The sequence below is a fragment of the Quercus lobata genome, chromosome 2 (assembly GCF_001633185.2).
Source record: "Quercus lobata isolate SW786 chromosome 2, ValleyOak3.0 Primary Assembly, whole genome shotgun sequence".
Classification (NCBI taxonomy): domain Eukaryota; kingdom Viridiplantae; phylum Streptophyta; class Magnoliopsida; order Fagales; family Fagaceae; genus Quercus; species Quercus lobata.
Genome location: NC_044905.1, coordinates 58,496,953 through 58,522,656, shown reverse-complemented (window position 1 = coordinate 58,522,656; position 25,704 = coordinate 58,496,953). Strand labels below are relative to the sequence as shown.

Genomic DNA, 25,704 nt, shown 5'->3' with positions numbered 1-25,704 from the left:
GGTGGTGTGTGAAGCGCTTGGAAAATCTGCCGAATCTTTGACCGGGGCGTGGCTGGTCAAATGATGATGATTCCAACGGCTTTGTGTAGATCGGTTGAAGATTTACCCAGTGATATGTCTTATGTCTTAATAGGAGATCCGGTGTGGAAGATCCGACGGAGGCAGTGATCTTGGTGGCGGTGATTGAGCTTTTGGCGGTGAAGATTCAACCTTTGCACCTCTGACGGTGATGGAGCAATCAGGAGAAGGCATGGAAAAGGTTTACTGACCGATGAAGTCGAGGTAGCGGAAAATACCAACAAAGACAGGACTGCAAGACACAAGAAAGTTAGAGCAATGGCTCTGATACCATGTTAGAAATACTAAATGATTGTATTGTATTTCTCTAGTAATAGAATATACATAAGTGCCTTTATATAGGAGGCAGAGTGTGTAGTACAAGTAAGTATGCTATAAAAGTAAACAAGGTAGGCCTAAAGCCCACATACCCTAATACACGTTAACATACTCTTTGAAGATATGGATATTAAATGTACAAAATTAAGTATATTCTTTGAAGATTTAAGCAGTGCAAACTTTACACTCAGTCATTTTGCAAAGAAAAATGTTCACGCATCAAATTTTTTTTTATTTTGAATGTTTAGACTTGTGTACATTTCTTGAAGGCCCTGGATATTACATACATAGAATTATGTACATTCTTCCTGGACATTGAATGAGAAGAAAAATGTCTACAAATTAAACAATGGTGTACTTTTTAATGTAAAGAATGTATATACTACTTGAAGGTCTAGACATTAAATGTACATATGTTTGGATGCAACATTTGTTGCAAGGATTTGTGATAAAGCCATCATTTTAAATTTTTAGTAACCCTAAATTCTTATTTTGGCTAAAACAAGAGGAAATTCAGGCTACAAATTTCTCTGTCATTTGCAATCTTGCTCGACTATCTTCTACCAGATTTTTTCTACAAATCAACAACCTACATACCTCTACTCAAATCACAAACACATACCCAGCGGAAAAAATAATAATAATAATCACAGAGCCATGGACCTCTATTCCCAACCTTCAAATGTGGCCATCATGGGGCTCCGTTAAGTCACCATTGTCGGAAGTTCGCTGCTCTCTGAGAAGCAGTAATTGATAATCTTCATCTTCATATTTTTCTCAAAACATTTCATCTTTTAATATATAAACCCAATAAGCCCTCCTTTCTTTTCTCAGCTTGAAGTTTCCCGTTGTGAGAATACCAAGCTGTGTTACAATTATTCTTTACAAATAAATAAATAAAATCTTCTTTGTTGATGACCATGAAATATATACAATATTTGTATTTTTAGCAGCAATTTTATGTTATTTTGTGACTGATTAAAAGTTGTCTTTGTTTTATAGGTAATAAAGACTTTACCTACAAAGTTGGGCTAAGCCAATTGTCAAACTAACTTAAGACCCAGATGTGAGGCATGAAGTAAAGATTCATTCCAGTAAACATCCGGCCCAGGCTTGAATTCAAGAGAAGACCAAATGCAAAGAAAGAAAAAAAGTAAGAAGAAGCCGAGATGCAATCCAAAGTGTATGAAGTTTGCATGGAAAGAAAATCCTAAAACCAAGCACAGGTGTGTCACAAAAGAAAACAAAGTCAACGTGGTGGGCTTTACAGTCCAAATCACTAATTGTATTATTGTTGGTGGGCCTCTCTATTACTTATTGAAACACAAACACTTTTGGGCTGTGGTCTTCGGTGTCGGCTGGGTACAACTTGAAGCGTAGCGTGTGGCTTACAAGTATTAAAATCCTAATCTCACTTGTATTAGGACAATTTCATAGAGTACCATCACACACTTTTGGTGTGTTAGTCACTCTACAAGTATTAGTGTTTATGAGATGTGAAGGGCAAGAGTAAGGGTTGAAGTTCCTAGAAAGAAACTTCACACACATATATACTTAGATTATGCTAGAATAAAATTTCTATCTTGTATAACAAAAAAAAAAAAAAAAAAAAAAAAATGACAATTTCATACAGTCAAGCGGTGCATAGGTATATAAATAGAGAGCAAACAGAAAAATAAAAGAGGAGGCTAGTGTTGAACGTGTAGCGTGAAGAGGCCATGCCGCAACTTTCTTTGTAACTTTTCTTCATGACAACACTGTGACTACTTCTTTCTCTATTTTATTTGCCTAGTTTAATTCTTAGTATTTTATTTTTTGTGTTTTCTTTCAATTACTAGGAGTAGCTAAATATATATATATATATATATATATAGGGTTGGGTTCAAGTTACACTTGGTATAACTCTAAACAATGTTACACCACTCAATAACTTATTATTGAATTCATATTTTGAAAATTCAACTGTTGAATTACATGTTCTATATTTTCTTAACATACATGCCAAATTTCATGCCAATCATATGTAATTTACCATTCAATCCATAAACTAATCTTTTATACATTATTTCAAACTATAAAAACTTGAATTTAAACAATTGATTGATGACATGGTTATTGATATTTGATTACCTTGAAATTTTGCAAGTATGAAAAATATATGAAGATAATGTAATCTAACGATGGATTTGTCAAAATTTACATCTAATTAAAAACTATTGGTTGGTATAACATTATTTAAAGTTACACCAATGTTACACCAGGCGTAACTTAAACAAAACTCATATATATATATATATATATATTAGAATTTCAAATTAGAGTCCAATTTTGCGCTATATGTTCTAAATTATTTATTTTTAGAGAGAATTTTATTTCCTAATTTTAGAATCAAATGTGGGACCACATCATAAATATTCATCTAAATGAGTTATTGAGTACAAAAATTAAAAAGTCTAGAATAAATGAATCATAAAAAAAAAATAAAATAAAAATAAAAATTGCTTTACAATAAAAAAAAAATTAAGAAGTAATAAATAAATAAATATAGACAGTTTACATTTTATACTGTAGGGTTAAGGGCCCAAATTGTATATTAGGCCTTAGGCCTTGGCCGAGAGTATAGTAATTCGAGAACAAATGAATGGTGTTGGATGGGTCAAGCTTAGAATTTAATGAGTGAGATACAAATAGAAGGGCGGTTTGAGGAGGAATAACTCCTCGGATATGCTAGGTACAGCTCAAATGTATGTCTCGATAGTCAGGGGGACCTTCCAGGAAGCTCTAATGATAGGGACGTGCACCATGAACACATAAGAATGATGGGAACTCAAAAATATCTAAGGGAAAGTTGTTACCATCACATTAAATATCTTGCGGCTAGGCTGGCTAGCCTTCTGGCCGCATTTATGTGGAGAAAACCCCTGAACAGTGCTGCTTTGACTACCACAACTCACAAAAAGCCAGAAATGGAGTCTGATGGGACAAGCACTCAAGTAGTGACTCAAATGATCGACAAGTGTAGGATTAAGATCGTTTAAAGGAAACTATATAATGTAAGAGGTCTTTCAAGAATAGGGATCCGAAAATGAATAGAGAAAAATATTGTAGCAATTAAAGTTGTATTTGTAACCTGTTCAATTGATTTATATTGGAACTAATCTCCTCAAACTGGGCTAAGAGTGAATTTATCCAGATCAATTCTTCTTGTTTTTGCTTGACCCACTTCTAAAACCATACTAATCGTTGTTTAACTCATTAGGGCCTAGTTCTCTAATCCATTCTCTACTAATTTATTGTATTGGGCTCACTGGGCTTATATCCCTTACACCTTGGGCTTGGGCTCCAAATCATGTCCTTACATATACTTAATAATATTCTTATATGACTTTTAAAGAGTTATACTATGTATCTTATTGTTTATCTTTAAGTATATTCATGGAGTTACAAGCTTGTTTATAATTAAGGTTGAGGATGAAATTTTGTTAAGAATTATCAGTATTATTTATGTGATTTAATTTTTCCCACAATATTTGTTATTTAATGATTTAAATTGTTTTTGCTTCATATCAATTGACTAAGATAGGATTCTAGGTATGAGTTCAATCATGTTTTTCTCATGATTTAGGATTTATCTTAATTAATTGAATGTTTGGTTTTATAATTGTTTGATTTTAAAATTGGATATTTTTTGTGATTTGTTTGGCTATAGATAAAATTGATGACTTGATTTTATATCTAGGAAGCGAAAATGAGCATACTTTATACTTTTAAAATAGAGGTTCTAATGATAATATTTTCCATGATAACAATATTGATTTCTAAATTATCATGTCGTATTTGGAAAAAATTAATGATCATAAATATATGTTAATATGAATTAATAAAGTGGATTTCAAAACCTTAATTCCTTTCTCCTTATTGTCTAATCTCTTTCCTGCTATCTTCTGAATCTTTCAGAAAGCTCATTCACATAAAATTCCAAAAGAGCAGGTAATATATAAGAATCTAAAAAAATAAAATTTAAAAAAAATTAAAAAAAAAAAAAAGAGAGAGAAAAACTAGAAAAACATGAGAGAGAAGAAAGAGAACCGTAGGCCGAGCCCAAGAAGGACACATAAAGGAAGACAAGGGTCAGGCACTACAGAGGAAGATAAAGATAGAGGTTTGAGAAACTAGCAAGGCATTTTCTTCCAAGGAGCCAATTTTTTTCTCTGTACATAGCTGAGAAGCACCCTTTCCTCGGACCATGGCCGACGAGCCAAGCCAGCTATGAAAGAAACAAAAAGAACGTAAAAATTGAGAAAGAAGCATAGCCAATGAATGTGAGAAGGTTGTGCCTACAGTCCTCTCCGCATTAATTGACTTTACCTGCCAAACATGAGCTGCAATAAATGTTGACCCGCCAGAACAATGCTATAGGTCCAAGCTCACATGACAAGTCTTTTTACTTGCACAAGTAGTTTAGGGTTTAGTTTTATATAAATACTTATGTTATAATTCATTGTAACATAAATTTTGTACTACATTCTTACATTATAAACATATAGTCCTTAAGAATTCCCTTTGTGAATGTAGTGCACTATCAAGGTTGAATCACATAACCTTCGTGTTCTTGTGTTCCTATTCTATGTTTCATTTTTCGTATCTACTCTAACATGTACAACAAGGTATACACATCAATTCTAATATTTAACACCCTTGATGGGACAAGTATCCTTCTCCCTATACCATACAACCCACCGGAGAGAGAAAATATTCACTAATATAAATAGAGCCCTCCCCTCATAGAATAAGAGGTAGAAAAATTGGAGAGATAGAGTGAAAAGAGTGAGCCTCAAATCTAATCTGTGTTCCTAGGTCAAGAGAGTTAATATACAAATTATTATCATCCAGTCTACTTTTATTAGCTGTTTGATCGGATTTTCCCTTTTTGATCTCTTATTGTGAATTTTCTCTTCCACTAGTTTTAAATTAATTGTGAGTCTTATTTATAATCCTAATTTCAACCCCACAAGTTAGATTTTTTTTTTCTTTCATTTATTCATTGATAGCCGGAAAAAGAGAGAATGAAATTTTAAATGTCATTAAAAATGCCAAGAAGTGTCAATTGATCAGCTACAAGGATCTTGATAGTTGAATGTTTTATATACAACAAATTTTGTATGAGTTTATTGGATAGGTAATATATGCGTACAAGTGAAAATGATTCAAAAAAAACAAAAAAAAAGATAAAAATAAATCTACAAGATCATGTTTAACCTCGGAATTGAGTTTCAGCTAATTTCTGAATCACAAAATCCTCCTTGGTCTAATAATTGAATCGGTCACCACAGAAGCTGATTGGGCAAAATTAAATCAAATGTTTCTTTGGGAGCACATAGTGTGGGCAGCTCATGAGGAACTCTTATCTTCATGACAATGACAATCGGTTGGTCGGATGTTACACCACGAAAGTACTGCCGGCAGTATGGACCAATACAAAACAAACTATCATTAAATTAAAATGACATTATTGAATGTGACACTGTTCTTCTTTGTTTTCACTTTTGCTCATCCACTCTATACTGACTACTACTTAACTATGTAAGCAACAAAATTTGTGACATAAAAATAGGGAGACCACAAGTCTTGTTGTGGAGCTGAAGCAAGAAGTAGTCTAGGCAATAAATTTAGAGTGCCCCATAATTTATGAGTAGTCGTAGGACAACGTGTGAGCACAAAAACAAGTCTCGTGACATTTGGATGACTACAAAACGTAGAAACTAATAGGAAATAATCCCCTCCAATCAAATCCTCTAATTTCCTCATATTTTAACTAAATGTACAATATATGATATTTATTTATTTTTTAAATGTCACATGTCGTACATCTAAATAAAAATTGAAGAGAATTAGAGAATTTAATTGGAAGGGATATATCTAATCTGAAACTATACCAACTCCTCATAAGGTACATAAGATGGGTAAGAAAAGCACCAATTGCTGGTTCAAGATGTTTTATCTAAGGAAAATGGCATTCATCATAAACCACTGATCTTGAACCACAAAATGTTGTCCACTCCTAGTAACATTTTGAATTTCAGCGAATGAATAATTTGAGAGTGCATCAAGAAATGGCATGCACCATGTATATATTACAAGAACATCGAATTCTGCACTAGATACAATAGTATGGATTCCAATATTTATTTACTTTCGCTACGTATGGCAATTTGTGAGAGTTATGCAATCTCCCAATTAAGTGAAGGCTGGGGCAAGGGAAACTAGAATAGCCTATATTGCCTTTAGTTTCAGGGTCTCATATATTGCTCGGATTTGATATAGTTTTTAGTTGCAGGGTCCAGATATTGCTGGGATTTCATATTATTTTCTTTTCCGGCGTAATAGATAAAATAGTAAAACTTAAGATATTGACGTGCCACTGAAGAAATAGAATAATTAAATTTAATAATAAAATAGATAGTAAAAGCAAAAAATAAAAAACAAAAATTATTTACTAAATTAATAGAGTTTTGTTTATATATATCTCATCATGTTCTCTCTTTAACGAAACTTATTTTCTCTTTAAATCATATGCAGTATCTTGAGTTCCTACTCACTCTATGTAAAAAAAAACACATTATCATTTTAATTAAACCAATCCTATTTTGCTCTCATGCACCTTTGATACCCCAATTTACCACCCTCTCTCCCATGTGCTCTCCCTACCCTACTCTACAAAATTTGACATTTCTCCTCCTGCTCCTCAACACTAATATATTATGATGCCATAGATTGATTGAATATTGATAATTGTGTGTTACATGGGTGTGTCTTGAGTCTTATATTGGACATATATTAGATTGAAGATGAACAACTATAATGAATCTTAATTGTAATTAGACTAATTCTTTCTGGGTATATCACAAATGTGACTAATGTTTTTCTTTTGACTATTATAAATCGTACCAAAGTCTTGTATGGGCTCAGACACTATCCTGAAAGTGGGCTCCAACAAAAATGTTAGGAATTTAAATGGGGGCATAAAAACATATCAGCTCAGTAGTCAAACACATTAAAATTGATATTGTTCTTGCATAGTTGCATGCAAAGCTATTAAGCATTAGCAAGCTCCCCAACGTTATGTACAAAATACATTTCTCCGTGGTAATTTAATAGCGGAAGTATATATGTGTCAACCTCGGGGGTTCAAAGATCATAATTATCCTCATCACGTTTGTCGACTCTACAGCTAGAACCCTTTATTTCTTAGAACAGCACCTCAAGCATGGTTCTAACGTTTTTCTTATTATCTTAAGGATCTTGCTTTGTGGCATCACAAGCAGACTATTCCTTATTTACATTTCATGATCTTGGCATTTTGGTCTTTCTCTTGACGACTCTTACATCCTTCATCACATAAAATAGGGGTGTGCAGAAAACCCACCGACCTGCCAAACTCGACCCGACCCGACCTGACCCGTCGGGTTGGGTCGGTTTTTAAGGTTTGGTGGGTTGGGTTGGGTTACAAAATTTTTTTTTAATAGCGGGTCGGGTTGGGTTTGGGTTATAAAATTACAAATCCACCAAACCCGACCTGACCCACCCATATTTAATATATATTTAAAATATATTATATATTTAATAATTTTTTTTTAAATCAACTGTAGGGCATTTATATATATATATATATATATTTATTTAAATATATATTATATATTTAATAATTTTTAAAAAATAACCAGCTGTAGAGTAGCACTTCCTCGATTCCTCCTACTAATACTAATTTAATATAATATATTATATAATTAATAATTTTTTAAAAAATAACCAGTTTTTCCTATCCTATATAAAAGCCAATTAGTTCACACAAATCCTAATAAATTACTATTGTTGTTTAGTCATTAGTATTGTTTGCCTTTAAGGAGTTACATTGATACTAATTTTTAGGTTTTTTTTAGTGTTGTTTTCAAAAAAAATTGATAAATTCTTTACTATTGTTGTTTTTTTGATAAATCTTTAGTCTTTAGGTTTGATACATTCTACTCAATTTAATAATAATAATAATAATAAAAATTTATCAAACCCATAGGTTCAACCCGACCCAACCCGACCCATGTGGGTTGGATTGAGTTGGGTTGGACTTATGTGATGGGTTGGGTTGGGTTGAATTTTTTTTGACCCACCATGGTGGGTTGGGTCAAAAAATCCTCTCAACCCAACCCATGCACACCCTTAACATAAAACGATTGGGCTCATCACTTGCCGTGACAGAACTTGTTGGGATGAAATTGAACCCGGTTCAATTAACCAATTATCTGAATTGATTAATTAATTCCAATTATATAATGGTCCTATTAATTTAAGGATAAAAATTTGCTACAAAATTTGTTGTAGTTTAAGGCTATAACATCACTCAATATCTTTTTATTGAATGTGGATTTTGACAAATCTACCATTAAATTATATTTTCTTTTTATGTCTTTCATGCTTGCAAAATTTCTCGAAGATAAAAAATCAATACCTATGTCATCAATCAACTGTTTAAATTTTAAATTTTTGTAGTCTAAAATTATGCATAAAAAAATAAGTTTTTTTTTTTTTTTTTTTTTAAATAGGCATGAAAAAATAAGTTTATGAATTGGATTATTTTATAAAAATATATTTTTGATTAAATCGTCATTAATTGAAAAAATAATATCAGATTAATTTTATTCATTAACATATCGGTTTTCTTATATTAATGACAATTCAGTTTCTTTTTGACAATTTAGTAACTTTATAACGAAGACTTTTCGTTGGCAAATTTTGTGTACATAAGTGGCTTATAGTTTTCAATTGTTTCAAACGTTACCTTAATGGGATTAAAGTTATTGTCATCAACCACTGCGTACCCTTGGTGCGATGGTCACTCCACAGGTATAAGGGTACGCTTGGTACACTAAATATAGATCACATTAGAAATAGTAATCTTTATTATTAAAAATAGAAAACATTGTAGTGGAATAACTATTACTATTTATAAGTTTGGTTGTTACATATGGAAAGCTTGTAAAAGATGATGTATAAGGAAACTTTATATTTTTGGAAATATATTAATTTTAAAACATATTATATATGCACTAAGGAATAACTATTATATCCATTTTAAAGAAGAATAATTATTCTTCAATTTAAAGAATAGTTATTCCAATGTAATAACTAATCTTTGTAATAAAGATGCAACCAAATGACCAAATTGCTATTACATGTAAATAATTAATCCATTACAGGAGTTATTATAGCATACCAAACATACCCTAAGTATTTGTGGGATGGAGTAAGGGCCGATGTTCAAGTTTTCAAAAAGGAACTTCACACACATACACACTTATATTATGATAGAGTAGAATTTCTATTTTGTATAAAGAAAGTGCTATTTTGAGAGCCTCATATTCTACAAGTGGTGTAGACTTGTAAGGATAATCAGCAAGGTGGCTGGGACCAGGGACGACATGGTAAATTATTCTCATGTTATGAGACTACTTTAAAGCATCATTGAGGTATATCTTTCCACTATTCTCTAATTTTACGGTAAATTCTAATTTATGTGATATATTATTATTTCAATGTTAATTTGAATATTATTTATTTATCAAATATTGTTCATAGGAACTACAGATAGTAAATAAAATCTTATTGGCACAAAATTTGACATATGTATTAAGAGTGTACAAAATATGCAATCTAATAATTAGATTTTCAAAATATGTAACAATGCTAATTTTTTTAAAATAAATTATAGCCTTCGGCTGCAACCGATTTTGCAGCGAAACTTTATCCTTCATTTAATTAAAGCACAATCACATTGCCAATCTAGAGTTTCATGCAGTGAAAAAATAAATTTGAACACAAACAATATGATCACAATGATGAAACCTTGATACGAAAAAAACTCCAATGGGTGGTTTAAAGACAACCACCAAAATTGAAGAATTCATCACTATGAAGATTGAAATTACAAGTACAAGAAATATATATAACCCGAAAGTACCCACCTACACTAAAACTTACTAAACTATCCTAGTGCAGCTCCTACCCTGTTGGACTACTCTTCACGCGACTCGCGAGTCTCTTTGGTGCATGGATATCCAATCTGTGACTTATTTCACACAATCACACTTTGATTATTAAAGGCAATAGGTGCAGCAATCTTGAATGGAACACTCTAAACTTCACAACTCTGAAAACTCAGCTTGGTGCAGAAACTTAGGTGTAAAACATCGCAGCTGGTTCTTCGAATACTAAAATCTCTCTTTATGATGCCACTAGGTAGTAATCAAGGAAATTCTATTTCAGAGAGTAATAGCCACATAGGCAAATATCAAGCCGATCCCACTAAAATAGGTAATAGTCAACAATCACCGTTCTTTTTCCTTTTTTATTTTTTATTTTTTATTTAGATAATTACAATATACTGCAAACCATGTAGTTCGAACTTTTTTCCCCCTAGACCGTCAAAAATTTTGTGCATTGAGAAGTGCCAATTAAGTTATGTTGGATTATTTAGACCCATGTATACTCAGATTGTTTAACCTAATTAATTAACCAAATTGTTACTTAGGTTTATTATTCAAATCTAGGTTAAACACAAACAATCATATCACTTAATGCGGAAAAGTAAAGAAGACAAGTGATATGATGACCTAGGAAAACCTATGGAACCATCTAGTTTCAAGGTAAAAAACTTGGGGATGATTTAACTTAATTATCCTCAAGACAACAAGTTCACTAAATAGAATAGAAGTTTTACAATAAATTTTTCCATAAATCTAAAACTACCTCTTGTAGTACTTACTCACGTGACCACACGCAGCTCCGAATTCATGAACTCTTCTATCTAAATTTGTCACACACAAACACCCCGTTTGTAACTCTGAAATCCCACTCAAAACTTTAGATCATCAATAGTTGTTGATCTTGTATGCAGTAACTTATCTCCACCCGTTCTTGTATATGGATCTTCTTTTCGATAGATATTAGTTGAGTTAGAAGGTTACAAAAAACCTCTCAAATCTCACAAAAGTAACTCACAAGACTTCGTATAACTTCTAAAATGTGATTTCGGGTTTTCCTTTTATACCTAACAGTGTTGGTCTCAAAACCTAAGCATTTCACGAGCTTTCAAGCTTGATTTAAATACTGCAGAAATCAACTTTCAATTAGTCAAGCCTGTCTCTTGATCGATTGAGCAAGGCAGTTTATGAATTCTTCTTTCTATAGCTTGATTGTTCTTGAATCTTGACTTAAACCATCTTGAGCAATGTCTAAAACTTGTTCTAAGGCATGAATATCTTAACCTAGACATGTTTTTGTTATTGGCTTGTCAACATACATAAAATTAGAACCTAAATATTTAATCCTAAATATGTAGAATCTAAAAAGTTACAATGCTCTTGACAATTATCACCATTCTTAGCTACATATAAGGACGCAATCATGCAATTGTACACAGGCAAATATCATGACTTTAGTCATGGCTTGTGAATACTACCACATTTTTCTCAATTTAATAGCTCTCTTGGGTGCTTCCTAATGTATGCCCATCCTACATATGGGCTAGAGAGTACACCATAAACCTCATGTCAAGGCGGATAAAAGAGTTTTCAGTTGGTTATAGGTTCGAAACTAACTTCGAACCACATTCACAAAGGAACTACTATCCTAGATTGAATTTAGAATTAGAATATTGTCTTGGGAAGGTATTAGCCTATTAGGCATTTGTTAGGAACCCATGGGTAGAACTCTCCATTGAAAACTAGTTTGCAAGGGGAAGGTGCCCAAGAGTTTAAACATGTGGTTAAGTTTCTACTTAATACATGTGGGACACTAGGATTATAACATACCACCACAATTCGCAGTTGACGTCCATAACGGCTCACTTTAGCAACACTGACCAAATGGTAACCCTTTCTCTTTTGGTGGCTCCACTCACCTATCAGTTATTTTAATTTAGCATTTAGGTCGCCCCCTCCGGGATCTGACCACAAAACCACAACTCATTTGATCCCATAATCAATGAGCTACACCCAATTACTTGAGGTGGTGGGTGGCTCTAATACCAAATGTTAGGAATCCATGTGTAGAACTCACCCTTGAAAACCGGGTTGCAAGGGGAGGGTGCCCAAGAACTTATAAATACATGATTCAACTTATACTTCAAGCCTGCCTAGCTACATTGTTAACCTTCACTCGTAACTAGGCCATATTAAAAGAAAAATTACAAATGAATCTGACCTTTATTAAATACACAAACAAGGAAAATTTTCAACTATCAACTAACATAAAATGGAAGGATTTCAAATTTCAAATTTAAAATCAAATTAAATCAACATTTAATTGAAATATCAATCTCCTAATCACACAAAAATCCCTAAATCTTGAAAGCTTGATTTAAATAACATGATCAATCATTAATTTTCATATTCAAATAACCCAAATCGTGCAAATAATAAAGTTAAAAAGCATGTGACCTAATTAAAAAAAAGGAAAGAAAGCAAAAAATTCTTAGCATTCAATTACATTTAATTTTCCATGTAACAAAAAAAAAAATCATATTAATATTAAAATTTCAATTTAAATTCAAATCCAAACTCAAACTCAAAATAAGTAAAAATTGTTGTCTTGATTATGCCTTATTGGCTGATCCTATCATGTGAAAGTGAAAAAGTGCAAAAATAAATCTTATGCATCAATTCTATTCTAAGTAAATTATACTAGCATTTGATGAAATTAAAATCCATGCTATAATGATGAGATTTCAATATTCCAAAGATCGCCTAATTGGGGGATTTTATCCAAAGGCTACCGCTCTGTATGTTTCGGCAATAATATTTTATAGAAACTAAGTCATTTTTCAAAAAGTATTTTCTATAAAACTATCTCATTTTCCTATGTTTGGTAGCAACCTTAAATGAGTTGAAAAACTATTTTCTGAGTTCTCTTATTTAGCTTGCTGTGAGATAGTGGAAAACAATCTCTAAAAATAAGTCATATTTTTTATGTTGACCAAAAATAGTTTTTCTTTTACTCATTTTTTTTATGCTACCAAATACTGAAAAATACAAATAACTATCCTCACACAATGTTTTCCATCAAAACAAACGGAGTGTACATAGTCAGAGGAATGAAACTTATTCAAATGTTATAGAAAAATCACATTTGTGAAAATAAATAAATGAATGAATATTGATTTCAAATTTTAGAATAGACAAAATCATAAAATCATGGAATTCAAATTTCAAATTGTGAATAAATATTTATTTCGAGAACATTGATTTGCGGGAATTTTGGACTTTAGAACAGAAAAGCCAAGGAATTAAATGAGAAATTTTTAATTCAAGAAATAACCAAAACTTTTGGTGTACGAGTTATAGAATAGGAGTATGTCATCTCAGTGCAAAAAAATTTCTGTAGAAAACATCTTTTTCATACAAAGAACCATTCCATTAATGAAACTTATTTCTTACTTTCTGAGATTTGAAAATATAAAAATAAAAGAGAAATGTTTTGTCCACATTATTTTTATAGCACTTTCATAAATAATCTTAAAAGCATCTCCAATAGCTTAGGTAAAAGAAAAATAATCTCTATAATAGATAATGAAAAAAAAAAAAAAAGTCTCTAGCAGATGATCTCTAAATCACAAATTTTTTTTTTTTCTCATGAACAGTAACTTATCAAGTTTGATGAGCTACTGTACATTAGCAATTGGATTTTTTTTATTAAAATATTATATCATCTACTATTATATCAATTCTTTCTCTTTCTTCAGATTTCTTTTTTCTTTCATACTCTTTCTTCATTGCTTCTCACAGAACAAGTGAAAGGAGGCTCTGCCTTTATATTTTTTTCTTGGATTCTTCTTGTTGTCTTCTCAAATTCCAGCACCGTGAGATCATTGATGTCAACCAACAAAATCAAACAACAGAAAGAAGAAAAACAAAAAAAAAAAAAAAAGAATTATTCTCTCCTCTTGTTCTCTTTCTACTACAAAGGGTGATCTGCAAAGGAAGAATAAAAAAAGAATGAAAAAATAATATTTAAATGAGATAGAGAATGGATAAAGAATCTATTGGAAAATATATTTGAAAAAGTGGGTAGTTAAAAGGTAAAATTTACTGTTCATTCTCCACACAGTACAAAAATTTAGAGAATCTACTGAAAATGCTCTTAAATAATATATTGTTACAAATTTTCATTAGTGGACAAAAAAGTAATTATAGTGGTATACCAACTTACCATATATGATTTTTTATGAAAGTATTATGAAAATATTATGAACATAGTATTTTTCAAATGAAAATGTTACAGAAGGGCTTTATCTATAAGAGAAGATATTTTTCATTGAATTATGGAAGAATTGGAATTTATTCTACTTGCTATTTCTCCACGCTATGTATATAAAAGATGATTTTTCCTAAGCTCTCGTTTGGGAGGAGGGAATGAAATGTAATGGAAAGGAATGAAGATAATTGTAGGGACACGATTATTTAGCGACCCAAGAATGACATTGGGCTCGTAAGTAAAGGGCCCTAACAATATGATTTGTAGAGAGTAGGCTTGAAAGGCAAGACCTTAGTCACAGGTCAGCGGTTTAACCGTGATTTTTACGGAAGCTTTTACATGGTTGGATTTGGCCTGACTGGCTAAGCATTCCATTGGTATGGGTTTAAGAATTTAGGTCCTCGGATTTCGTCTGAGGGGCCTAGTATCCTTCCCATTCTCCCTTTTTGTAGGATTTTTCTCCTTCTTCCCCCATGGGGGTCCCTTTCTCCTTCGCTTTCTTTCCCTTTTATACTAGTGTTCATTTCCCCTTTTAGTGTCCACGTGTAAGTTTTACTTTCTGGGGTGCAGACCTGTCCTGTCAATCCATACCTAGAGTGGTTGGGGGTTGTTGGAAAAGTTAAATGGCATGGTTTGGAGCATGGGCTTGTCAGATGCAGGGTTTTGTATTACGATGTTGACAGCTTTCTCCCTTATCCTGCCCCTATACTGAGTTTGCCCTTTTCTTCAGGCGTTTTGTGAGGTGCTAAGCATGAGGTCGTCCTCGGCAATATCCTTATGCTTATTTTGGGATTTCATTATGTGTCCTCGGCAATAGCTTTCCTCGGCTTAGGCCTTGGGCTCTAATGTAGAGTAGGCCTGGGCCACGAATTCTCTGGCCCCACAATAGCCCCTCAAAATCCTGCTGCCCAACTTTTTAGTTGGGGAGGAGGGTTTTGGTGATATTGGGCCCACATCACGGCTCGCTCAAATTCTGTACTTTACTGATGTTTGTGTTTTTCCATTTGCATGGGAGACGTGCCAAATTAAGAGGCATCCCTTTATTTTTCACTCACGCGGAGTCCTTTGACGTTTCAGTACTCGAGGCGCGCCTTCACGAGGATCTTCAAATCTTATGGTTGCGGATGGTGTTGGAAATTGAGCCAAATCTGCCTTGTCCGTAGCATTCCTTGGAAAGCTGCACAAATTAAATGCCACCATCTTACCCTTTATATAAGTAGGATAGGAGGTTATTCTCTTTACATATAAACCCTTCGGCTCCCTTCAAAATCATAATCCTTCAGCTATAATCACAGTCTCCATATCCAGTGCTGTCCACCCTTAGTGCAATATGTTTGAGGCATGGGCAAGGGTAAAGGAACTACACCCACCACAGAGGCACCAGGTCCTTCCGAGACTCAAGGTGGTGTGGTCTGGACAAGGAAGGCACAGATTCAAGATAATCTTCCGTTTTGGCAAGGGGGGGAATGGTATCTCTGCCTCTTTCAGTCAAAATCCGAAGCAGGTACTGGTCGCATCAGATTCTTGGTGCGTCAGAAGTAAGATTTTCCGCCATCAGCGCCGTCTGCTCTATCGCAGACGTGGCTAACATGGAGGCTCATCAATTTCCGGCTCCCTGCACCTTTTCTTCAACAGTGCTAGCCCCAAGTTGGACTCTCTGCACCTTTTCTTCAACGGTGCTAGCCCCAAGTTGGGTTCTTTTACTGCCTGAGTTATAGGCATGTAAAAGTATTGAGGAATGGTTTCCTTAGACAACATTTTTGAACGGCAGCATTCCTCTTCTCTGCACCTCTTCTTTGGCTTTTTCTTCACTCCCTTGTATCTTTTCTTTTCGCTTATGTAATTAGTTTTAGTATAAGCTTTATTCAAGCTCTTTCATTGTACGTTGTACTATTTCTGTGTCTTAATAAAAGATGAATTTATTTCCTTCTAAATACTTTTCCTTTCTGCAGCAATTATTTTGTGAATGGGTGTGCTACATGTGCATTTTCCTTTAATGATACTTAGGACAGGAAACCTTGTAACAAAAAGCTACCAATTTGAACCTATTGAAACTATCAAATATAATAATACCAATCAATAGCAGATTAAACTTATGAGACTAACCGAGATAACGGCTGAGTGTACCGTAACGCGCGTGAGGTAGGCGCCCGAGAATGAGGAACCCAAAATAATCCATCCGAGAGGGTTGCCGAGTAGTGTGGAATTTTGGCCGTGTTTTCGATAATACCTGGCCTCTGATCCGAGGACCGAGGTTTGATTGTGTCGGGTTGTGTCCAGAACTTGTATTTTTTCTTTTAAGTAGTTGGTTTCCCCATAGGCTTAAGTCCGAGGACCATACAAGGCCTTGGTTCTGTCCAAAACTTGTAGTTTTTCTTCTAAGTAGTTGGTTTCCCCAGAGGCTTGAGTCCGAGGACCATACAAGATCTTGGTTCTGTCCAAAACTTGTAGTTTTTCCTCTAAGTAGTTGGTTTCCCCAGAGGCTTGAGTCTGAGGACCATACAAGGCCTTGGTTCTGTCCAAAACTTGTAGTTTTTCTTCTAAGTAGTTGGTTTCCCCAGAGGCTTGAGTTCGAGGACCATACAAGGCCTTGATTCTGTCCAAAACTTGTAGTTTTTCTTCTAAGTAGTTGGTTTCCCCAGAGGCTTGAGTCCGAGGACCATACAAGGCCTTGGTTCTGTCCAAAACTTGTATTCGTTTATTTATTTATTTATTTTTCGAAGGTTAGCCCCTCGACCAAGGTGGGGGGAGTTAGCTTGATGTTAGAAGCCCCTAGAATTGCCCGTGCCATTGGCACTGCGAGGCGTAGCCCCTAGCGGAAATTTATGTCGGAGCAACAACAGCATGTCGCTGGGAATGGAGAAACCTTTACAGACCTTTGCTTGACAGAGGCTCAACTCCACCGCCACCTGCGCCAACACGCAAGCCTTCCCCACAAACGGCGTCAATTGTAGGGACACGATTATTTAACGACCCAAGAATGACATTGGGCTCGTAAGTAAAGGGCCCTAACAATATGATTTGTAGAGAGTGGGCTTGAAAGGCAGGACCTTAGTCACAGGTCAGCGGTTTAACCGTGATTTTTACGGAAGCTTTTAGATGGTTGGATTTGGCCTGACTGGCTAAGCATTCCATTGGTATGGGTTGAAGAATTTAGGTCCTCGGATTTCGTCCGAGGGGCCTAGTATCCTTCCCTTTCTCCCTTTTTGTAGGATTTTTCTCCTTCTTCCCCCATGGAGGTCCCTTTCTCCTTCGCTTTCTTTCCCTTTTATACTAGTGTTCATTTCCCCTTTTAGTGTCCACGTGTAAGTTTTACTTTCTGGGGTGCAGACTTGTCCTGTCAATCCATACCTAGAGTGGTTGGGGGTTGTTGGAAAAGTTAAATGGCATGGTTTGGAGCATGGGCTTGTCAGATGCAAGGTTCTGTATTACGATGTTGTTAACTTTCTCCCTTGTCCTGCCCCTGTACTGAGTTTGCCCTTTTCTTCAGGCGTTTTGTGAGGTGCTGAGCATGAGGTCGTCCTCGGCAATATCCTTATGCTTCTTTTGGGATTTCATTATGCGTCATCGGCAATAACTCTCCTCGGCTTAGGCCTTAGGCCCTAATGTAGAGTGGGCCTGGGCCACGAATTTTCTGGCCCCACAATAATTATTTTAGAATATTATTTTTTTCCCCTTGTTTGGGAGTTTTAATAAAACGAATGGAAAATCAATTCACTTATTTGGAAGTTTAAGTAGAAGGGAATAGAATAAGTAAAAGGGAACACTCATTCCTCTCTATTTCCTTAAAATCTCAAATTTTCATTCCCCTCGAAATTAAGAGGAATTTGAGAAAAAAAAAAATTAGATTTAATGAATTTTTTATTAAAACTCCCAAAATACCCTTATATATTTAATCCTTTATTTTAAAATAGTGGTCTAATAATAACATTGTCACAAAATAATTCCATTAATTTGCCTCTATGTTATTCCCAAATAAGATTACTTACATTCCATTCATTTGCATTCCTTTCCATTCCTTTATTTTAAAATATCCAAACAAGATTACTTAATTTCATTCCATTCATTTCTCTTACTTAAATACATTTCATTCAATTCTATTCACATTTCAATTCCTTTATAATCATTCCATTTTATTTCCTTATGAACTCCCAAACAAAGCCTAAGGGTCTAAGTCTAAGTTCTTATTTATAGAGTCAGAGAACCCTTTAGGTTTGGCTTGGTGGAATAAGATCTTGGCGTTGGATGGATAAATGAGAAAAAAGACTTGAAAAATTAGGGTTTCCGTTAAAATCTGGTGTACATTGTCCCCATGCTAGTGTATGCCAACATGAAAGTGGAGTATGCGGTATGCCACTTCAAGCCAGAGCAACCCTCCAAGTTTTATAATAAAAAAAATTTATGTTTATTTCCTTTTTTTTTTTTTTTTTTTATCAAGTTGTGAAGCCTTCTCATTTGTGGATGTGAGGATTATTCCTTGAAAAGATTAACAACTTAAGTTTATTAAGCACTATTATCGTCAAATAAGAAATTTGGGGTCTGATTCCCTCCACACTAAAAACTAATTAGTGTCTTAATCTAATAATAAAAAAGTAATCATCAGAAGTGGATGCTATATGTTAAAAACTCTCTCTAAAATATATATATATATATATATATATTAAGCAACATGAAATAAGATGTCTACTGCTTGTAACAACTTTAATCATCTCCCTAAATCAACTGATTTAATGTACTTTATTATTTCCTTAAATCAAGGGATCTATGGTGCATTATACATTGTAAATAAATAGAGAGTAAGCTCATTGGTCGTGTATTTGCAATTTCTTCAATCCGTAGGTTGCATTCCCTATGCCAATGCAAAATACATGTGTAGTAGAGTTTAGATATTATCAAACCTAACAATTATGTGAGGTTGTAATCAAATTACAATAAAACTTACTTTTACTTTAAACAGTTTCATATTCGAATCCCCAAAGATTACAAAATCAAATTGAGGCCAAGTCCAAAGGACCAAATAAATTCCCCCCTTCACCCAAATAAAAAGGGGAAAAGTCCGGCCTGCTGCAAAATAAGAATACTAATTAAATTCATGATGTATTTATAAGAAACCAAAAGAAATCACCATACTTTGGATAATGGAGATATACAAAGCAGCAGAATGATCCAAAAATGCTACCCCAAAATTCACATATAGAGGTTATACACATTAAAGGCTACATACAAAAGAAAGGGACCATCCTTGTAGCTGCTGAGTACTGTTCTGGGGGACCATTTGGTATGGTACTACTAGTCAATAATAGAAATATTGATTATCGGGAAAGAAACTATAGAGAAATCATTTAGCTTCCTTGTAATGATATCAATTGTAATTTCCTTGTAGGAGTTCAAATTTTCCCGTGAGTATACAATGGCCTGTAGGCCCGCATTGATTCTCTCCAAATTCACATGGTGCTCTAACATTCATGCATATGTCATGTACACAATATTCATTCTCTCTTTACACTCTCATGCTAGCCAAAAAAGTGTTAAGGCTATTAATGCTGATGAAACTAGCTAGGTTCCTAAATAGATCGAACCCAAACTCAAACGAATATTTAACATATTTCTCCTAATTTATGGAAGTCTAAAGTAGGATGAGGGAGCAGAAGTGCGATGGGCACAGTTGTTTGTGTGTCTTCATTCATAAAGTTTGTGCATGAAAGAAACACTACCAACAAACACATATATAAATTAAAAAGAAGCGCAATGCCTTTTTCTGTATAATTAACGTCTCATTCCTGTACAAGCTATGACTAGCAAAAGTAATAAAGAGAGAATAATTTTTCAAAACTTTCTGGCATCCATGATATGGCCCTCATTAGAGAGGACGTATCAATCAATGTGTTTTTGGCCTAATGAAACCTCTAGTGATTTCATTCTACTTGGAGTTTACTTAATACATATATACGTTCTATGACATATATGTACAAGGTCCAATGGAACATATCATTTTTTTAGCACCATGACAATCTATATATGCCACGATGCCAATTAGTGTCAGATCCAACACTGTCTACACTCTTTTATATTATATCCGAATTCTTTAACTTGATGTAAAAAATGTGAATATATGGTTTGAATGTGTGGGCATTGCGTGAAACATTTCTCGTTAAAGAAAGTGAAACAATATATATTTTTTCTTTACTATATAACATCTTGTATATGTATGGAATTTTCCTTGAAATAGGAGAAGATTAGCAAAGAAATTAAAATGGCTGTAGTTAGTGTCGTGAGATAAGTTGTCTCAATTGTTCATTTGAGATCTATTTATTTTGCTGAAATTAAAAACTCTTTGATAAAAGTATTATAGATAAAGGTAAAAGTTAGTTGAAATAATACAATCAAACCCATAAATAATATCAAAAAATACAATGTAATTCATAAATAGTAATAAAAATAAGTTAAATAATAAAATAAATTGGCAAAAATAATTCATACCAAACCCACGTTACATTCTCAACAAATAACGTTTGGGGCAGGTTTTATCTTTATCTTTATTCTTGTTTACTGACAAACTACTTTATCATCTCAGATTCTCAATTTTAAAGAAAGCTTACTTTAATTACTTTAAATTCATGCAAATCCATGCAATATGGGTCACCATTTCGAGAAATAGACGTTTTTAAATTAATTATTCCCCACAGGCGTCTAAACCATGCGAAACAGATCTATGCACCCTCCTTTCCCTCGAAACAGATCTTTCTTTTTTCTTTTTCTTTTTCTTTTTTTTTCTTCATTAGCCTATGCACAATTATTGGCAAAATTGGTTCTAAATTCTTCAATGTTTATGTGCTAACAAGTAGAGTAAAAATAAAATAATTTGATTAATTTTGACAGTATGAAATTTCGAGGCCCATACCTGAAACCTAATGCTTTGTTGACATGGCTATATTATATTCTTTTAAAAGAAAAAAAATTCAAAAGTCTAAAGAATTTTATTATAAAAAACTTAAAGATTGAAATGACGATTATTTTTTTTTGTTTATTTTTTATTTAATAATTAACATTTCAATTTATAAAATTACCTGTTTTCAATCATACTCTTCTTTTTGTGCATTTTTATTAATAATTTGACCATTAACGTTCATCATATTTTAACAAATTCATATAAAAAAAATAACCCAAAAATGTTGAAGAGTACAAAATTTTCATTATTGTAAACTAAAAAAAAAACATTCGATCATATTACTAACAAATAAAATGGATAATATGGTTTAACGAGTAGTGTAAAATGGTCGTCATAAAGTGACGACCGTCATTACTAAGGACGACCATCATTACTAAGTACAATCGTAAGCATACATTAATGTTCAAATATAAATTCATCACTTAAATGGCACAAGTGTAACGGACGTACAGTCTTTCTAGCCACCAACTCACAACTGTTACAACTACCTCAAGTTGACTATTACATAGCCATTACAGAAAATTGAATGGGGAAGTTAAATGGCTATTAAATGAGCCATTTAACCCTCCATTTCAACCATAATTGATGGATAGCGATAACATGCTTATTCATAGTTACAAACCGTCTATATTAATGACGAATAAAAGTATGGACGAACATAAGTGCACTAGTTCCAGATAACATTTAATGTCCAAATGATAAATGAGCATAGAGCCATTACTGCTGTCCAATTATATGCATTTAATGGCTGTTATAGGTGTTAAAGGATTGAGGATGAATTATCATTATTAGGCCATAAATCCTCCAGCTGTGGTACAATGTTAGGGAGGCCAGTAGATTGAGCATTCACTCACATAAAGGCAATAAAAAACTAGGAGAGACAAGTAAATGATTCATGTTGAACACACACACAAATTGCTCTACAGATTACTTATTTCTAAAGAGTTTAAATTAATTTAAGTATTGAAAGGTCCTTGCAGGCCCCAAGCCGGTATCATTATCTACTTAGTGTTTTCTCTTACACCATATTTCCAAGTCGTCCATCATACTAGCGAGGAACATATTGACAAGGTGAAATTGCGCTTTATCAGGGTTAATATATGAAGTTGTAATCAAACATAAAGAATTTAAATGAAAATTTTGAAATGCGAAAGACTCCAAATAAAAGGGACTCTAAAAATAAAAAAGCCAGAAGTGTATTATAAATTTAATCTATAATTTATGTATTAAACCTTGTATTATACCAAGAACACCAGCATCAATCCATCATTAACCATCAAAAGGACTCACTAATCATAGCTTTAAGTTCTACGTAAAGTGCTAATTACGTAACAAAGCAACAATGCCATTGAATTGCCTTCCCCACCCAGAGTTCGTAGAAAAAAGAAAAAAAACACACACTCACACACTCACTGACACTTTTTAAACCCACTTCGAAGTTTCTGGCAAGTTGAGCGTAGTTATAAACATATCCATCAAGCACTCTCTCTATATCTCTATCTAAAGAGAAACTACTCCAAAGTTCAAACATGGGAAGAAGAAGAAGAAGCTCAAGCTCATCATTTCTATCACTCTTCATCTTCCTTGTCTCATTCACTTCTCTCCCCATTCCTTCTCTCTCTTCCGACACAGACACCTTTGTCTTCGGAGGCTGCACTCAACAAAAATACACACAAAACTCACCCTACGAATCCAACCTCAACTCCCTCCTCACCTCTCTTGTAAACTCAGCCACCTACAGTTCCTACAACAACTACACCATCACTGCCTCAACCCCACAAGACACACTCTACGGCCTTTACCAATGCCGTGGGGACCTTTCCATGCCTGACTGTGCAACTTGTGTGGCTCGCTCGGTCACCCAATTCGGCGTTTTGTGCCCCCAAACTTGTGGTGGAGCCGTACAGCTTCAAGGGTGTTATGTCAAGTACGATAATGCTACGTTTCTAGGTGTGGAGGACAAGACTGTGGTGTTGAAGAAATGTGGACCGTCGATTGGGTATGATGATGATGCTATGAGCCGTAGAGATGCGGTGTTGGGTGCTTTGGCTAGCTCTGGAGGGCCATATAGGGTTGGGGGGTCCGGTGAGGTACAAGGTGTGGCACAGTGTGTTGGGGATTTGAGCTCGGGTGAGTGTCAGGATTGTGTGTCTGAGGCCATCGGACGGTTGAAAAGCGATTGCGGTGGGGCTGTTTATGGTGATATGTTCTTGGCTAAGTGTTATGCAAGGTACCAGACTGGTAGTGCACACAGTATTTACTCCAAGGCTCATCATGGTAAGCTAGCCCATTTTACTACTTCTACTACCAAAATGTTTCCACTGATTTGGTTCACTGTTTCAATTCTTCTTGTAATGTGAGTATGTGACACTCTGAGAGAAGTAAAATCAATCTGTACACACATTGGGAAAATTACTGATAATCATGATGGATTTGTATATGTAAATCAATGGGGGCGATGCCTGTATAAACGAATGAATTATTGACAAATGTATTTTTACTTTTCAACAATTAAATGTGTATTACAACATCTATTATTCCTTAATTTGTGTCTTTAAGACACTCACGGTCATGAACAAATCAACATGGCTATGATTTTGTAAGATATTACAAAAAATGGCTTATCAAGGGTGGAAAATATTGTGGTAAATCCTTGGTTAGTTTGTGTTATTTGTAGCAATTGGAACTAGTCTATTTTTGTATAATCAAATTTGATTATCCAGTATTAGATTATCAGATTCTGAAATTTTCAGCCATGTTTTTTTTTTTTTATAAGAATTTTCAGCCATGTTGATTGTTGTGGCCAATCCTGGATTAATTTGTGTTATGGGTAGCAATTGAAATATTACCAAACTGAATCGGTCTGATTGTATGCTCAATTTTATTTGATTTTCCAGTATTAGAGTAATAGAATATTCTGAAATGTTCAGCCGTATATGTTGATTGGATCTGGGAAAAGGCCAAAAGTGTACAGCATTTTTCTTTAATAAAGAAACATAAAAATATAAATATGTGGGGGAAAAAACCTAAGAATTTTCTAAGTTTTGTCAGTGAACTCCATTGTTTATAGGTTGTGGTTGTTTGCAGATAAATCGACTACTGACGGTGAGAAGACATTCGCAATAATAATTGGATTATTAACCGGAGTGGCTCTACTCATTATTTTCCTTACATTCATAAGAAAGGTGTTCGAGGGACCAGGTAATTAAATTCTTCACTTTCTTTTATGCCTTTAATTTAATATCTTCCTCATGTACTTTATTTCATTTCCATCTTAGAACTGGAAAAGCAGAAATCAGTGTTAATAAGTGTTAACTTTTGATTGTTTGGCTGCTACTCTTTTCATGCAGGTAAATAAATTATATATTTGTCAAAGTTATCGGCACTCAGCACTCAAATTCTCGACCTCTCCTCAAGTGATTTGCTTTTTTAGACTCTGGCTCTTTTTGCTTCCTTTTTTTCCCCAATGATGCCTACTTTTCCTCTGCCTCTATCTTTTTCCTTTGTTCTTCTCTTGGATTTGCTTTATTTCTCACTCCAAAAGGAGGATTATAAGAAGGATTGAAAGACTTGTGATGGGGCACTTACTTGGAAAAAACCAAAGTTTAAAAGGGGATAAGAGGAGACTAAAAGATTCCACTTTCTTTTCCTATTGACAAAGCTGTTTTGTCTAAATATGAAAATGGCATATTCTTTATGTAAAGTTGCAGATGATGCTTCTTCTTTTTTTTTTTTTTGGTAATCAGATGATGTTTCTTCTTGATGTTGTATTCGTGTTATTAATTTTATTTACTTTTTTGTATCCTCATAATACAAGGATTTTATAAACCACTCAAAGCAAAATAATTCCTGGCCCCAAATTATATATATTCCAATTAACATTCCCAACCTAGAAATATGTGATTACATAATAATATTATATACTCTTATCTTAATTTCAAAGTTTTGACTGTTAGTCTTTTTTTTTTTTTTTTTTAGATTGTTGGTAAGAAAAAAGTATTACATGTGCAATGCATAAACATGTACTTAGAAACACTTGAACAAGCCAATATATA

General features: G+C 33.7%; 1 protein-coding gene across 1 annotated transcript; it reads left to right on the top strand.

Moving 5' to 3' along the window:
• Window positions 1-23,040: 23,040 nt before the first annotated feature.
• LOC115978103 (plasmodesmata-located protein 7-like) lies at window positions 23,041-25,352 on the top strand. The gene is made up of 3 exons (XM_031100125.1): window positions 23,041-23,926; window positions 24,737-24,850; window positions 25,000-25,352. The coding sequence occupies exons 1-3, from the start codon at window positions 23,179-23,181 to the stop codon at window positions 25,005-25,007; spliced, it is 870 nt and encodes a 289-aa protein (XP_030955985.1). The 5' UTR covers window positions 23,041-23,178; the 3' UTR covers window positions 25,008-25,352.
• Window positions 25,353-25,704: the final 352 nt, after the last annotated feature.

Excerpts from the sequence above, each read along its gene's own strand:
- LOC115978103 (XM_031100125.1), top strand. The coding sequence starts at position 23,179 with ATGGGAAGAAGAAGAAGAAGCTCAAGCTCATCATTTCTATCACTCTTC. Across the intron at positions 23,927-24,736 it reads TTACTCCAAGGCTCATCATG|ATAAATCGACTACTGACGGT; the intron begins GTAAGCTAGCCC and ends GGTTGTTTGCAG.